Source organism: Uranotaenia lowii, chromosome 1 (assembly GCF_029784155.1).
Source record: "Uranotaenia lowii strain MFRU-FL chromosome 1, ASM2978415v1, whole genome shotgun sequence".
Lineage (NCBI taxonomy): Eukaryota > Metazoa > Arthropoda > Insecta > Diptera > Culicidae > Uranotaenia > Uranotaenia lowii.
Genome location: NC_073691.1, coordinates 197163280 through 197181091, shown reverse-complemented (window position 1 = coordinate 197181091; position 17812 = coordinate 197163280). Strand labels below are relative to the sequence as shown.

The following is a 17812-nucleotide window of genomic DNA, read 5'->3' as shown; positions in this document are numbered from 1 at the left end:
TTGTCATTTTTGTCATTTTTGTCATTTTTGTCATTTTTGTCATTTTTGTCATTTTTGTCATTTTTGTCATTTTTGTCATTTTTGTCATTTTTGTCATTTTTGTCATTTTTGTCATTTTTGTCATTTTTGTCATTTTTGTCATTTTTGTCATTTTTGTCATTTTTGTCATTTTTGTCATTTTTGTCATTTTTGTCATTTTTGTCATTTTTGTCATTTTTGTCATTTTTGTCATTTTTGTCATTTTTGTCATTTTTGTCATTTTTGTCATTTTTGTCATTTTTGTCATTTTTGTCATTTTTGTCATTTTTGTCATTTTTGTCATTTTTGTCATTTTTGTCATTTTTGTCATTTTTGTCATTTTTGTCATTTTTGTCATTTTTGTCATTTTTGTCATTTTTGTCATTTTTGTCATTTTTGTCATTTTTGTCATTTTTGTCATTTTTGTCATTTTTGTCATTTTTGTCATTTTTGTCATTTTTGTCATTTTTGTCATTTTTGTCATTTTTGTCATTTTTGTCATTTTTGTCATTTTTGTCATTTTTGTCATTTTTGTCATTTTTGTCATTTTTGTCATTTTTGTCATTTTTGTCATTTTTGTCATTTTTGTCATTTTTGTCATTTTTGTCATTTTTGTCATTTTTGTCATTTTTGTCATTTTTGTCATTTTTGTCATTTTTGTCATTTTTGTCATTTTTTTCATTTTTGTCATTTTTGTCATTTTTGTCATTTTTGTCATTTTTGTCATTTTTGTCATTTTTGTCATTTTTGTCATTTTTGTCATTTTTGTCATTTTTGTCATTTTTGTCATTTTTGTCATTTTTGTCATTTTTGTCATTTTTGTCATTTTTGTCATTTTTGTCATTTTTGTCATTTTTGTCATTTTTGTCATTTTTGTCATTTTTGTCATTTTTGTCATTTTTGTCATTTTTGTCATTTTTGTCATTTTTGTCATTTTTGTCATTTTTGTCATTTTTGTCATTTTTGTCATTTTTGTCATTTTTGTCATTTTTGTCATTTTTGTCATTTTTGTCATTTTTGTCATTTTTGTCATTTTTGTCATTTTTGTCATTTTTGTCATTTTTGTCATTTTTGTCATTTTTGTCATTTTTGTCATTTTTGTCATTTTTGTCATTTTTTTCATTTTTGTCATTTTTGTCATTTTTGTCATTTTTGTCATTTTTTGTCATTTTTGTCATTTTTGTCATTTTTGTCATTTTTGTCATTTTTGTCATTTTTTGTCATTTTTGTCATTTTTGTCATTTTTGTCATTTTTGTCATTTTTGTCATTTTTGTCATTTTTGTCATTTTTGTCATTTTTGTCATTTTTGTCATTTTTGTCATTTTTGTCATTTTTGTCATTTTTGTCATTTTTGTCATTTTTGTCATTTTTGTCATTTTTGTCATTTTTGTCATTTTTGTCATTTTTGTCATTTTTGTCATTTTTGTCATTTTTGTCATTTTTGTCATTTTTGTCATTTTTGTCATTTTTGTCATTTTTGTCATTTTTGTCATTTTTGTCATTTTTGTCATTTTTGTCATTTTTGTCATTTTTGTCATTTTTGTCATTTTTGTCATTTTTGTCATTTTTGTCATTTTTGTCATTTTTGTCATTTTTGTCATTTTTGTCATTTTTGTCATTTTTGTCATTTTTGTCATTTTTGTCATTTTTGTCATTTTTGTCATTTTTGTCATTTTTGTCATTTTTGTCATTTTTGTCATTTTTGTCATTTTTGTCATTTTTGTCATTTTTGTCATTTTTGTCATTTTTTTTTTTTGTCATTTTTGTCATTTTTGTCATTTTTGTCATTTTTGTCATTTTTGTCATTTTTGTCATTTTTGTCATTTTTGTCATTTTTGTCATTTTTGTCATTTTTGTCATTTTTGTCATTTTTGTCATTTTTGTCATTTTTGTCATTTTTGTCATTTTTGTCATTTTTGTCATTTTTGTCATTTTTGTCATTTTTGTCATTTTTGTCATTTTTGTCATTTTTGTCATTTTTGTCATTTTTGTCAGTTTTGTCAGTTTTGTCAGTTTTGTCATTTTTGTCATTTTTGTCATTTTTGTCATTTTTGTCATTTTTGTCATTTTTGTCATTTTTGTCATTTTTGTCATTTTTGTCATTTTTGTCATTTTTGTCATTTTTGTCATTTTTGTCATTTTTGTCATTTTTGTCATTTTTGTCATTTTTGTCATTTTTGTCATTTTTGTCATTTTTGTCATTTTTGTCATTTTTGTCATTTTTGTCATTTTTGTCATTTTTGTCATTTTTGTCATTTTTGTCATTTTTGTCATTTTTGTCATTTTTGTCATTTTTGTCATTTTTGTCATTTTTGTCATTTTTGTCATTTTTGTCATTTTTGTCATTTTTGTCATTTTTGTCATTTTTGTCATTTTTTGTCATTTTTGTCATTTTTGTCATTTTTGTCATTTTTGTCATTTTTGTCATTTTTGTCATTTTTGTCATTTTTGTCATTTTTGTCATTTTTGTCATTTTTGTCATTTTTGTCATTTTTGTCATTTTTGTCATTTTTGTCATTTTTGTCATTTTTGTCATTTTTGTCATTTTTGTCATTTTTGTCATTTTTGTCATTTTTGTCATTTTTGTCATTTTTGTCATTTTTGTCATTTTTGTCATTTTTGTCATTTTTGTCATTTTTGTCATTTTTGTCATTTTTGTCATTTTTGTCATTTTTGTCATTTTTGTCATTTTTGTCATTTTTGTCATTTTTGTCATTTTTGTCATTTTTGTCATTTTTGTCATTTTTGTCATTTTTGTCATTTTTGTCATTTTTGTCATTTTTGTCATTTTTGTCATTTTTGTCATTTTTGTCATTTTTGTCATTTTTGTCATTTTTGTCATTTTTGTCATTTTTGTCATTTTTGTCATTTTTGTCATTTTTGTCATTTTTGTCATTTTTGTCATTTTTGTCATTTTTGTCATTTTTGTCATTTTTGTCATTTTGGTGATTTTTGTCATTTTTGTCATTTTTGTCATTTTTGTCATTTTTGTCAGTTTTGTCAGTTTTGTCAGTTTTGTCAGTTTTGTCATTTTTGTCACTTTTGTCATTTTTGTCATTTTTGTCATTTTTGTCATTTTTGTCATTTTTGTCATTTTTGTCATTTTTGTCATTTTTGTTATTTTTGTCATTTTTGTCATTTTTGTCATTTTTGTCATTTTTGTCATTTTTGTCATTTTTGTCATTTTTGTCATTTTTGTCATTTTTGTCATTTTTGTCATTTTTGTCATTTTTGTCATTTTTGTCATTTTTGTCATTTTTGTCATTTTTGTCATTTTTGTCATTTTTGTCATTTTTGTCATTTTTGTCATTTTTGTCATTTTTGTCATTTTGTTATTTAAGTGGCCAGATGTCGACCTAAAATGTGCTAAAAAATGTAAATTAAGGGGCAGCAATCGTCAGCAACGACGAGAAGTCTCCGCGAATCGTCACCGAGAGACGGCCGGGACTGAATGTGTGTTCGAAACCCGTTGATCAACAATTTGTCGGTATTCCCTCAGTCAGCTCCATTAATTAAATCGTATGGGCCTCCCGGCACTGACCAACTATCGTTGAGAAGCCGCCATTGAGACAAAACCGAGGAAGAAATCGCATTCAATGCCTAGTTATGCAGGAGTTGTTCGGCAGAGAGCTTATCAGAACTAAGAGAAGCACAGTAGGCGCTTGTGCATTTTAGTTAGTTCTGTACACTTTGTTTACTAGTTTTTGTTAAAATCCTTGCGTTCCTCGCGGAAACAGTTTCCGGGATTGAGAGTTTTCGAAATCAAAAAAGTCCAATCCAACCGAAGTGAAATGGTGAAAATTTGGTTCGTAACACTGTTGCTGTCAATCCTCACATTTGGGCCGGTTCATACCAAGGGTAAGTTCCCGAAATTATCTCGATCAAGTCTATTGTAATCGTTCTATAGGGATGAATGACAGCTTGCTGTTAAATTCAAGGAAAAAAAATAAAAGTTATCGTTTACGGAAATGATTGCCCCTCTAAAAGAAACGGTCAATGCGTCATGCGTTAGCAGAATTTCCGCTGAGAAGTCGTGAAGCCTTATTGATATTCCGTTTTGGATGAGAGACTAACCATTGCGACTGAAAGTCGCCTTATTGAATTAAATTTGAGAACCTGTTTAAGTGGAAACGCAGATGTCTAGTCAAATGTAGTGATGCAATGATATTCCCGATAGTTTAAATCAAGATACAGGCTACAATCGTAAGTCCGCTGATTTAAAATAGATTCCTTCGCTCGACAATATTCTATAAATGTAAAGCAAAGTTGAAAAATTAAACAATTGTTGGGAACATTTTTCAACTCATTCCCAATTACAGTCGTTCATTTATCACGTCGAGGTCTTCACAAATAATCTTTATTCATACAATTTTTCATCATACTTTAAAACCACTTGTGTATAGTGGAAAAAAATAACTCTGCCTTGATACAAGTGTCGTAAACTGACGATCAATCTGGATCATAATTATTCGTGATTAAGAATCTAGCTTTAACTCGTCCGATTAGATTAGATTAGATTAGACCAATAATTGATTTGTGTTTTTTGTTTAATCTGTATATCCTTCATCTCATCTCCAATTTTCTACCCACCTCTAATCTCAAATTCAAATTCCATCTAATAAAACAATTTACGGAACCAATTCAAGTTTATTTTTATTTTAAAATTATTCTTTTGATCTTTCTTGAAAAAATCGAACTTCGTTCTTCCAAAACAAACAAACCAGTAATCTTTCCAATTGCAAAACAAATAAAGTTTTTTAAATCTGCGCTTCTTCAACCGTCTTATTTACCGGAACTGGCATCATTTTAAACAAATATAGCAACAGCTCTTCAAATCTGCGCTTCTTCAATCCGTCTTATTTACCGGAACTGGCATCATTTCAAACAAAGCAGCAGCCTATCGAATCTGCGCTTCTTTAGTCCGTCTTATTTACCAAAAATGTCGTTATTTGAAAAAAAAAAACAAACAGCAGTCTTTCAAATCTACGCTTCTTCAGTTCGTCTTCTTTACCGGAACTGGCATTATTTTCAAAACAAATAAATCAGCAGCCTTTCAAATCTGCTCAGCTTCAATCTTGTTTCCTTACCGGAACTGTCAACACATCAAAGCTAACAAAGCAGCAGCGTCTTATTTACCGGAACTGGCATCATTTTAAACAAATAAAGCAACAGCTCTTCAAATCAGCGCTTCTCTAGTCCGTCTTATCTACCGGAACAGGCTTCATTTTCAAAACTAATAAGGTAGCAGCCTTTACAATCTGCGCTTCTTCAATCCGTCTTATTTACCAGAGCTGACATCACTTCGAACAGATGAAGAAGCAGCCTATCAAATCTGCTCTTCAGTCCGTCTTATTTACCGGAACTGGCATCATTTCAAATCATTTAGAGCAGCAGCCATTTTAATCTGCTCTTCTTCAGTCTGTCTTTTTTACCGGAACTGTCATCATTTCAAAAGGAACAAAACAGCAACCTTTCAAATTTGCGCTTCATCGGTCCGTCTTATTTACCGCAACTGGTATCATTGCAAACAAATAAAGCAGCAGCCTTTCCCATTTGCGCTTCTTTAGTCCGACTTATTTACCGGAACTGACATCATTAAAAAAACTTCTTCAGTTTCTCGTATTTACCGGAACTGGCATCATTTTCAAAACAAATAAAGCAGCAGTCTTTAAACATCAGTGTTGCCACATATTTGTTTTATTTATTTTTATTTTATTTTTAAACTTCCCACCATTCTGGTTTTTCTTTTTGAAAAAAAAGCCCTTTGGAAAACCGAAAAAAAAATCGACAAATATGTTAAATGTTTGCAACCGAAAAATTACTGGAATTAAGTGTTAATCCCATGTGGATATGCAGTTTTTGGCAAAAATTTGGAAATTTGGAAATTTTTGGAAAAAAAATGTAAAAATTGATCCCTAAACGATTAAAGTATTCGTAGAACTGAAGTCGTATGTAATCATAAGACTAAATTTCTGTGAATTTTTCAGCGAAAAAATTAAGTTCTTAAGGCTAAACATTCAATAATAGATACAAGAAAGAGTTACTGCCAGTAGAAGTCCTACGCTTCTGAAGCGCCCATTGGGAAATTGATCAACTCAATAGAAAATTTGACTGTAATTTGTTTGAGAAACATTCCCACGGGTTGGAAAATTTGGAAAAATCAAGGCTACACCGCCTAGGAAAAGTTATAAATTTTTAAGAATTTTGGGCGTTTTCGTCACTAATCACTAATCACTAATCTTACTTCCATAGCCAGAACTTATGTCTGATCCCAAAGAATAATAAAAGAGTTATAAAATAACCGAAAACATAAATTGGTTGGGCCTACCATGGAGCAGAGAACGCAGAGACATCTGGAGCACAGGAACAGAAGAAACGTGGACCACCAGTACCATACGTTTCAAATGGGCAATATCGTTGGAAGCATGCTAAGAAAAATGCTCCTTGATGAAGAAACTATACGTTATTTGAAGTAACTTTACGAATCTCTGGAACCATTCTTCAAAGGCTGGAAACGATTCATTTTGTACACAGAAATCACAAAACCTAAGAATAGATTTATTTAGAAGAATTTGATAAATTTAAAGATAAAAACACTAAGCTTTTTTAACTGTTTCGGATTTCAGAGTACAATCATTTCTGGTCATCGACCAAGGATATAGCGCCTTTACTCGCTCTTGAAAATAAAGAAGAGAAACGGAGAAGATTAGTGGAACATAAAACCTTCCGAGATCTGTTAGGAACTCGAAAGGTTCTTCAGTATTCGCCTTTTACCCTAGGATGAATAGAGTGAGTTTTTGAAGCACAAAGAAAACCGATAAAGTTGAACTTTTCACATAATGTTTCACAAAATTTAACCAATAAATATACAATAACATACTTACATTTTTTTTAAATATTTGTATACATACATACATACATGTATGTTTGTATGTATGCATGTATGCTATTTTAAATTTATATAATCATTAATATAATAAAATAGTTAGACATTTTTAACATCTTACCTTGTACCTACTATTTGAAAAGCATACTTAAATTGCTGTAATGAAAGGATACTTATCTTTATAGCATAAGAGCATTCGTAAAATTTTAAACGGCCCACAAATCAGCGCTAACCATTTTGCTGGTCGCAGCATGCCGAGGTTTCTATAGCGATCGCCCAAGCACAAAACAAATTTTCTGCCACATCAACATGACATGGCCATCACAATTTTAAAACAGCCACTGATATCGATTGATGCGCAGCAAACTTTTCATTATCAGCACGTATAATAACCACCATCATCTTCTCAAATAAACACATTTTCACTTCAGAAATTAGGAAGAGATCTTGGGGTTTATTCATTAGCCAGTATGGCACTTTTTTCCTCACAGTAGCAGCTATTTCTTGTGGCTTTTAATTAAGATTTATAACCCCCCAGCACTAGGGAAAATTCTTTTCACTATTTCACATTAAAACAGTATTCATTCGTTTGAAAGATAAGCTTTCAAATCTTTGAAAACTTTCATTTTCCGAACCGTCCTGAATTATCTTTGCATTGAAACATACAAATAAGGGAATTTTTCTCCGTAACCCCGGCTCCTGAGGAGATTGACAATACCACACAATACATCCGACCACTAGAAAAAACAACTTTTCACGGGATTGTTGAAAAGCACAACTTTAACTTTTCTCTAAACATTGTTTTTTGACGATTTACTATAAGTTTCACTTGAAAAAACATTATTTTTCCGAAATCTTTAATCAGCGCAGAAAAAAACGCGTGCGTTCGAAACGAGTCGCCGCCTACCAATCCCCTTATGAACTTTGGGCGTTTTCGTATACTTTTAACGGGGTTTTCCCGCTTGGGGGGGCTTCACTGGTTCTCGAAGGTACACATAACATTATACGACTTACATATGTTTCATTCAAGTGAACCTTAATGTAAAGTTTCCAAGCTTAACGGTTCGCACCCGCTTGCAAAACTAGTGTTTTTCACGATCAAATTTCTTGTCGTAGGTTCGGACAATCAACGTTTTCACACATTTGCAAAGCCATTCGAAACAGTTCGAAGCCGCAACTTGTTTTAGCTGAGCTGAAAGCCTGTTAATTATTCTACTTTTTACAATACTGACCTCGGCGACTGAAAGTCGCCACAAAAATTCAAAAATTGGAACCTGTTTGAATAAATTTATTGATATCCCATCCCGTTCCCGAACCCGGACTACCGACACCGGCACCTTACGATTTTTTGATCGGATAAAAGATTATGGTCTAACTTGAGCGTTTTTCCATTCGCGTTCCATGCGTTCAAATGCAAATTTATTGGGCGCAATCTGAAATGCAAATTTTCCACTTATTATTCCACTTTTTGCGACTGAAAATGGTAAAATTTTGAAAACCTGTTTACATGACATCATTGACAAGATTCAGTGATGACGGCCGCAGGAATTTTAATGAAATTCGGTCTTCCCAAATCTGGACAACCGAAATACACGGTAATATAGAAATACCTTACATGTGGGTCTTTGGACTTGAAGCAGATTTTATTGAGAAAATATTAATTCGAGTAGTTTCCTAACGTGATTTTCTAAGTACATTGAATACTGTTTTTTTTTTAATTTTCATGTTTAAGATACTTAACATAGCATGCAGAGTTCATTATGTTGCAATGTAGACCCATGAAATTCACAATTTTAGCATCATCATTGTTCGAAGCTATCTTTTGGATTGAAGAATTCCCCCGCTACTGTTCAACGAATGATTAATGATGCTTCATCATCCGGTTCGTTGGGAGGTTTTGTTCCCATCGCAAAAATACGACGTTTTTAATCGACAAAAAACCATTTGCTCAAATAAATTACAATAGGAATATTAAAAATAAGTTCCTAAAACAGTGTAGATGTTATCACTGTTTAAAAGTGCCTTCGACTCGAAAATTACAGTTTTTATTGATACTGCTCGTACGGGCTAACCAAAGCACTAAAATTACTGTACCAAAAAGGTTTGTGAGATATTACTTGTAAAAATTTTTGAAACTAATATAATTTGGGATACAATAGTCACCATGACAACCCAAGTAACATTTGAAGTTTTATAGCAGGCTACTAGACCAAGTTTAGGTTTCATAAGAGGCTTAAGTATCTTAGAAAACAATCGGTGTTACTAGGGAAAGGTGGTTGTCGTCTGGAAAAAAAATCAACACTATCACTCTCCAAGAATGTCATTTAGCTTTCAAAACACTCCCATAACCATTCAAACTAACTACCAACAGTGTTTAAACGGGGGATCATCTTGGAATTTTCGGTGCCACTACACTGTGAAGCACTCGCTGTGAAGCTTCTAAGCTGAAATAACTATTATTTACTTCTTCAACCACTCATCTGTCTAATTCTAGAAAACGATCCATGCAGAACCTACGGAAAGGATGGTTCCTGCAAGCCGTACAGCAAGTGCAGCACTTTGGAGACCTGGAACAATCCCATCACGGCCTGTAGCATTGGACCGCAGGGGGCGCTAGTGTGCTGTCCGAATGGGGATGATCTGTCGTCAAGAAACTCTGGCGGCACCACGGATCGAATTTCCGCCAAAAGTGAGTAGTACCCTTACTTGTACACAGGGATCCAAGGACAGTCTCAAATCGGTTTCTCTTTTACCACCAGAGTGCAAGGAATACCGGGACTTGACCCGCCAATCTGTGGCCGCTGTCGGATTTTCCCTTTCTGCAATCGTCCAGAGGCATTCGTATCCCACCTGTGAAGCCATTCTTCAGCTAATCGTGGGTGGCAAAAAAGCCAAAGCCGGTGAATTCCCGCATATGGCAGCGCTTGGTTGGAAGACGAAAGGTCGTCCGGAATTTCTCTGTGGTGGCTCTCTCATTAGTGACCAGTTTGTACTCACGGCCGCTCACTGCTACATGGAAAATGGGTGAGTAAACTGCCTAAGTTTTCCCAAAATCTAAACTTTAATCAATACAAATGTTTTCGCTTCAGCGACCAGGAGTTCCCATCGTTTGTGAGGTTGGGGGATCAAAATCTGTACCGCACGGATGACGGCGGCAGGCCTTACGATGCCGAAATCGATGATTTTATATTACACGATGATTTCTTACGCAAGAAAGGCTGGTACAATGACATTGCCCTGATCAAACTAGTCGATAAAGTAACATTCAACAACTACATACGGCCGGCCTGTTTGGGCGATCAGCTTAGCTTCCCGGAAAACAAGGTCGTGGCCACTGGCTTCGGATACACCGAAACCGGAGCTGAAAGCCAGTCGGAAGAGCTGCTCAAAGTATCGCTGGACGTGTTCGACAATGAGTTGTGTACGGAAGAACATAAAGGCTCCCGGCAGCTGCGGTCCGGAATGAAGAACACGCAGCTGTGCGTAGGAAGCTCCACCGGTGGGTTCGACACTTGCCAGGGCGATTCCGGCGGGCCCATTCAGATAGCCATGCAGGAGAACCACTGCGTTTACTACGTCGTTGGGGTAACCTCATTCGGGCCAGCCCTGTGTGGATCCAAGACCCCGGCGGTGTACAGCCGAGTAGGACCCTATCTAGACTGGATCGAGTCCCATGTTTGGAACAAGAAGTAGTTATAAGTAGGTTTATGTTTGTTTAAAAAAAAGTAAATAAGTTGATAAACTTCTCGTTAATAGCCTCCGGTGTTACTTTTATATCCGAGTACCTACCAAGTGACGTTCTACAGATTTTTCAGTTTTTTTTCCAGGCAGTGGAAAAGATGCTCATAATATGGTTTAAACATTGCTTTTTTGTTATTAATTTTACCAGATCATATCTCAATAATGTAATCATCATTCATCAACCATCATGGTTACTGGAAAAAAAATATTTAAAAAAACTTGGTGAACTCACAGAATCGCAAAAAAAAACAAAAATTACTAACATGTTCATAAAAGCTTTATGAAAACTTTGGTGACCAAGTTTGAAAAATTGGTCTTGATGACTTTTCTAGGATAGGGCAAACAGCCAAATATTAGCTTCACTAGAGTTCTGGTGAATGCGCTTAAGCTTTTTATGAAGATTGATGTTAACAAAGCCAACGAAGCTTTTCTCACCATAATAAAGCAACAATTTTTACTTGGGATGGCAATACAAAATAATAATAATAAAGATGCTATTATTGAAAAAGGGGAGAATTTGGCAACTTGATATACGCCCATCATACAGAGAATGTATGAGTGCCAAACTCAAACAAAGGTGTTGAGCAATCGCTAGCACAGCTGACCTTCCCTATGAGAGCCTCAAAAGGGTTAAATACCGGAACTACACAGGTACGTGAAGACGACGTGGTGACCCCTCTGCGGGCGGAAACTATTCGGTCGAAGAAGATGAGCTTACTTACTTACTTACTTAATGATCCCGCGCGGATCCTCCGGTGCATAGGGCCGTAGTAAAAGACCTCCACTGTTGACGATCCGGAGCCAGCGTCTTCACTTGCTGCCAGCCAAAGTTCTCGTCAACTGTGCGGATTTCAGCGGCTAGACTTCGCCGCCACGAGCTTTTGGGCCTGCCTCTTCTTCGATGCCCATCTGGATTCCAGTCAAGCGCCTCTCTGCAAATCTCGTTTTCATCTCTTCGCAGCGTGTGCCCAATCCATCTCCACTTACGTTCCCGAATCTCGATTTCTAGCGCCTTTTGATGACACCGGCGATGAAGTTCAACGTTTGAGATCCAGTTGCCAGACCACCAAGCGCGGATGATGTTCCGCAGGCAGCGATTCACAAAAACTTGCAGTTTTCGCGTCGTCACCGCATATGTGCACCAAGTTTCACACCCGTACAGCAATACGGATTTGACGTTTGAGTTGAAGATTCGGATCTTAGTTCGTAGAGAGATCTGGCGTGACCGCCAGATGTTTCGGAGACTCGCAAACGCAAATCGGGCTTTTCTGATCCGGGTTTCAATGTCCTTCTTGGTACCACCATCAGGCGTAATCTGGCTACCAAGATACTGGAAGCACTCCTCTGTCTCAACCTGTTGTCCAGCTACCACGAAATTGGAACGATTTTCTGTATTGATTTCTATCGACTTGGTCTTTCCGACATTGATTTTGAGACCTGCTGCCTTGGAGCTTTCGGTGAGGTCGTCGAGTTTGCTCTGCATGTCTCGTTGTGTTTGGGCGAGCAAAACAATATCGTCAGCCAGGTCAAGGTCCTTCAGTTGCTCCATGGTTACAGGATTCCACGGCAATCCTCGGTTTGGTCTACAGTCAATCGATCCAGTCAAGATCTCATCCATTACGATGAGAAAAAGCAGCGGTGACAAAATACATCCTTGTCTCACTCCAGCAGTTACCGGGATTGGTTCGGACAAGACACCGTCGTGCAAGACCTTGCACGAAAATGCCTCGTATTGTGCTTCGATGAGATGGACTAGTTTCTCTGGGACCCTCGTCGTCTGAGAGCAGCCCAGATGTTTTTGTGGTTCAGTCGGTCAAATGCTTTTTCGAAATCAACGAACACCAGCAGAAGAGAGTCCTGGAATTCGTTGATTTGTTCCAGTATTATTCGTAGCGTTGTGATGTGGTCCACACATGATCGTCCGGATCGGAATCCAGCTTGTTGCCGTCGGAGTGTAGCCTCGATTTTCTCCTGGATCCTGTTCAGGATCACTTTGCAGAGTACTTTAAGGGTTGTACAGATCAAAGTTATGCCACGCCAGTTACCGCACTCTGTTAGGTCTCCTTTCTTTGGGACCTTTACGAGGATACCCTGCATCCATTCGGCCAGGAATGTTGCAGTATCCCAAATGTCAGCGAAAAGACGGTGCAACATTTGTGCTGACAAGGCAGGGTCGGCTTTGAGCATTTCAGCAGGAATGAAATCGATTCCAGGCGCTTTGTTGGATTTCATGTCCTTGATTGCCGCTTCTATTTCAGCCAGCGAGGGCGCTTCCGAGTTGACGCCATTAATGCGACTTACTGTGGGCGCCTCGAGCTGCGGGTTCTGTTGGCCATTGCTATTTGTAACTCGGAAAAGTTGATCAAAATGCTCAGTCCAACGCTTGAGCTGATCTGTTCGATCTGTCAGCAGCTGACCTGCTCGGTTTTTCAGCGGTATTCTTGCATTAGTCCTTGCACCACTAAAGCGGCGAGAAATATCATATAATAATCGGATATCTCCAATGGCGGCGGCTCTTTCTCCCTCTTCGGCTAGGGAGTTTGTCCAGACTCTCTTGTCTCGTCTACAAGCTCGTTTGACTGCCTTTTCCAAAGAAACGATGTCGATGGAGCTAATTTACTCGAAGGGCGCATTGGGGAAATGGCCCTGATAGTCGTCGATCAACAATTTTTCGGAGCTGTTGGTAGTGTTTAGGAACGAATGAGGAGTAAGCCATGACTTTTTTGGCGACGGACGCGTTTTTGTTTTCCTCCATCCAAAAATTTAATTCATTTATCGTTTAAATAGGAAATTTGTAGTGAAATAGTGAAAATCTTTGTTTAAATGCTCGCCAGAAGTTTCCTACGCGTTTTTTTTATTAATTTTTATATATTCAAGCCTCTTTGGGGAGCGTGAAATAGCGGTGTAGATTCAGTTCGATTTAAGTTAGCGCCCTGAGAAAAGAGTACTATGGGAAGTAAATCCCAAAATTGATATGTGGAGTGATATTTGAAGAATCAAGCTGGAGCTATTTTTGCACAACGGTTATTGATTTGAAATTTATGTGAAGAAAAATTAAGCACGGCGACCTTATCATTGGCTGACGATGCGGTTGTTGGATGAAGTGAAAGGAGGTTTGTGATAAGTTAATTGTGGAGTGAAAAATTAAAATACAGCTTGGTAGAATTCTTAAAAAAAGAGCAAAGCCTGAGTGTCTAAATTATTGCTCCCCCGCTCCCCCGGCTTGTGTGTTATTCGGAAACTGATTCAGTGGCATAGATTGCGTTAAGTGTTGCATCTTGGGAAAAATGAAGTGGCTTGCACACGTGAATAATGTTTGACACATTGCTTAAACACATTCATTTAATGATATTTTTGGTGGGACAGTATCAATGCTTCTTTTTTAATGATACAATGACACTGATCTGCAGCACTGAATCCAAACATGTTCGCGAACCGGGAAGCTCCGATGCAGAACTACTAGAAGAAGGCGAACATCGTCACAGCAAGCGTTGCCTTGCAGCATTTGGTGAGGAACTTCCAATTTAACTTTTCCATATTCGCTCTTGACTGGTTTTATTTCAATTTCAACGTGGTGTTATGCTTCCTTTACACGACACAATTTAACGGTAAAAATTCAGGAAAAAAATAGAATTATTATTCTTTTATAATTTCATATGATGATATGAAGATTCAACGCATTATAATCATAATACAAAATTCATTTCACATAATCTGAATTTATCATTATTCAGCTTTAACTATTATTTTCATCACTATGGGTAAACAGGTCTGCCTAATTGTTCAATTAACAGAAAATTCAATTAGTCAAATACTTTTGTATCTGACTGAATTTATGAAATAAACCTTTTGAGCTCTTAAAGGGCTCGAAAGGTCCTGTGTCTACTAATGTTTTATTTTGTTCTTCTTTATTTTCAAGAGCGAGTAAAGGCGCTTTATCCTTGGTCAACGACCAGAAATGAGGGAACACAGAAATCTATTTAATACAGATGAGTTGAATAAAAATGATTAAAATTACTAATTTCCAATCCTCACTGATTATTTGTAATGTTTTATGATTTCTGTGTTCAAAATAACTCATTTGCAACCGCTGAAGGATGGGTCATATTCCATAGGTTCCATTATCAACAAGGATCACTTTTTTAGCTTATTTGCTTCCAACGTAATGCCCCTCGGAGCGTATGGTACTGGTGGTCCACGCTTCTTCTTTCTCCTTGTTCCTGATGTCTCTGCGTTCTCTGCTCCACAGTAGGCCCGACCATTTCATGTTTTTAATTATTTTAATGTTTTCATGTTAACTTAATTAAAAGCATGATGAAAGACAAAAAGAATAATAACAAATTTGTATTATTCTTCGGGACTCAGACATAAGTTCTGGCTGTGGCAGTACGATTAGTGATTAGTGATTAGTGTTGGTAGTGTTTAGGAACGAATAAAAAAGTTTCACATCACAAAAAAATAGGTAAAAAAAACCTGTAGACTGAGCTTATCCGGAACAAAGTCAACAAATTTACCAGAAACTCTTAACTGAAGTCCCATGGTTCTTCCAAGTGAGCAAACGGTATGCCGTTGTCACCGTATCTGGCCATGCCGATTATTTTGAAACTTTTCGTTCAAACCACTTTGACGGGCGCCTTAGAAGGAAAAAAGTAATCTTTGAATTTTTTGGCTGTTTGCAAAATAGTATCAGAAATTGATGTTGATCTTTGCGAATTTGTAAAATCTGCCGAGATGAACGATTTGTATTTTTGATTTTTAAAATGGTAAAAAAAATCCAGAAATACGGCCGATCGTTTGCAATATTCACACACAAAACTGTTATTAGCAATATAACGTCTCGTATACGAGCGCGAACCACTAATTCCTTGGAACCAATAAAAATTTGTCCAGCTTGGTTGGGGTTGCTGCTACTGAATAACATCTCCCCAACGCCCCGGGGTGGAACGATGAATTGATTAACATTTCTAAAGAGCCGGGAGAAGCTGATGAGCGAGTGTGACTCTCAGTTTTAGTAAGTATGATCATCGATTTTTCCGGCTCGCTCGGAACGCAGTCAGTTGGCCTGCATCGAGCGGGCTGATACGTGACGATTCGAGTGCTTCCGACAGTAACTATTTAGTGGCCTGCCCGGCCGGCCGTGGGAATTGGTCGCCTGATTGTAATCGTTTGTATGAGAGTGTGTTTTTATTTACTACGACGCGACGCGCGATCGCGATCAGTTGAACTTTGACTGTTACACAAAAAGCAAAACAAAATTCGGCGGTTTTTTTTTATCTACGGACAATGATCCTTCAGAGGAAAACAGTCGGCAGTCACATCTCGTGGTGGACCTTGGTTGGGTTTGTTGTTGGGCTCGTTTTACTACTTCAACCGGTCGATGCAGCGTTGAAAGGTTTGTTGATTTTTTTTTGCTTCATACTCCTCCTCAAAGAAATACTAAGTGTATAGGAAGCATTGTAGATACGCGTTATGATGCGTTGTTCGATAATGTTCTCGGTGATTGATTCATCTGGGCGTATAAGTTTCGCTAATTAATTCAGATAGGCGATCAACTGGGGATTCCCACAGCTTTAATCCTTAAGCAATTGTTATAGTTGTTGCGATTGTGCCTTATCCAATTGTTTTCTTCAATAACCTAGAAAACGACCCTTGCAAACATAACGGTGTACCGGGAACATGCCGTCGCTACGTTACCTGCAAGGATCGGTTAGCTCATCAGCGATTGACGATCTGTCGATACGCCCCCGAGGATACGATCGTGTGCTGCCCCAACAATGGGCCCCAGGCTGAAGAGGAAAGCGTCAATCGGTTCGCTGAATCGGAAGAAAGCTCCAATCAACAAAGCGCAGCACGCATTTCGGCTCGAAGTAAGTTTCTTTCTGTGATAGCTTAGCTGTTAACAAATCTTGCAATTGACCCCTGTGATCCACGCAGAGTGCAACGAGTACCGCAAGCTGTCCTACAACAAGGTATCCGTGAGTACCCTGACCCTAAATCCGATGGTGCTCAGCTTCGAGGTGCCCAAGTGTGACAACATCGTGAAGCTGATCGTCGGTGGAAACATAACCAAACCCGGCGAGTTTCCTCACATGGCCGCGATCGGTTGGCGCGTTGGGCGTCGCGTTGCCTTCGACTGCGGTGGATCGCTGATCAGCAATCAATACGTGCTAACTGCGGCACACTGTAACATCGAAAACAACGGGTAAGTTCGCATCCTTTCGATTCACGCAATCGGTAAATGTTTGTTTTTTTTACAGAGAATTTCCATCCTTCGTTCGCTTGGGCGATCAAAATTTGGCACGACCTGACGACGGCGCCCAGCCAATCGATGTGGACATTGACAGCTTCACGCAACATCCCAACTTTATGCGTCGCCAGGGCTGGTACAACGATATCGGACTGATTCGTCTGGTACGCCCGGTAGAGTTCAACAACTTCATCCGACCAGCTTGTCTGTACGATCAGCTCGAGATGCAAACCGATCAAGTAATTGCAACCGGTTTCGGACTCACCGAAGATCGTAAGCTACTTTCAAACAGTAAAAAAAAACAATTAAACTTAAAAACATCTTCAATCCTCTATCCCTACAGACGGAGACAAATCGGACGAGCTGCTCAAGGTGTCGCTTTCGGTTTTCCAAAACCCGGTTTGCAATGCAGGTTACCAAAACAGCCGGCAGCTCAAGAAAGGTATCATGACCTCGCAGATGTGCGTCGGAAAGCTGCAGGGAGGGGCCGATACCTGCCAGGGCGATTCCGGCGGTCCACTGCAGATCACCCGGCAGGAGAACCACTGCGTATTCTACATCGTCGGCATCACGTCCTTCGGGCAGACCTGTGGTTCCAAAGTGCCCGCCATCTACACCCGGGTCGCGTCCTATCTGGACTGGATCGAACCGATCGTTTGGGGTTAGCTTGATGGCTGAACGAAATAAACCAAAAAAAAGTAATGAATGCTTTCATTTCCCACATGAGAAAGTCAGTCAGTCGGGTCAGAAAAAAATGACCAAAAAGACAAAAGTGACCAAAAATAATAAAAAATAACCAAAAATGATTAAAATTACAAAAAAAAATGATAAAATTGACAAAAATGACACAAATATTTCATAAATGAATAAAAAAAATTAAAAAAAATGACAGGCATTCAGACTACAAAAATGACAAAAA

The 17812-nt window shown here is 37.2% G+C and overlaps 1 protein-coding gene across 1 annotated transcript; it reads left to right on the top strand.

The window, feature by feature from the left end:
* Positions 1 to 3579: 3579 nt before the first annotated feature.
* On the top strand, positions 3580 to 17584 carry LOC129738271 (uncharacterized). Its single transcript, XM_055729453.1, has 9 exons — positions 3580 to 3877; positions 9400 to 9594; positions 9665 to 9929; positions 9995 to 10594; positions 15872 to 16038; positions 16286 to 16513; positions 16581 to 16848; positions 16904 to 17166; positions 17237 to 17584. The coding sequence occupies exons 1-9, from the start codon at positions 3811 to 3813 to the stop codon at positions 17557 to 17559; spliced, it is 2376 nt and encodes a 791-aa protein (XP_055585428.1). The 5' UTR covers positions 3580 to 3810; the 3' UTR covers positions 17560 to 17584.
* The last annotated feature ends 228 nt before the right edge of the window (positions 17585 to 17812 follow it).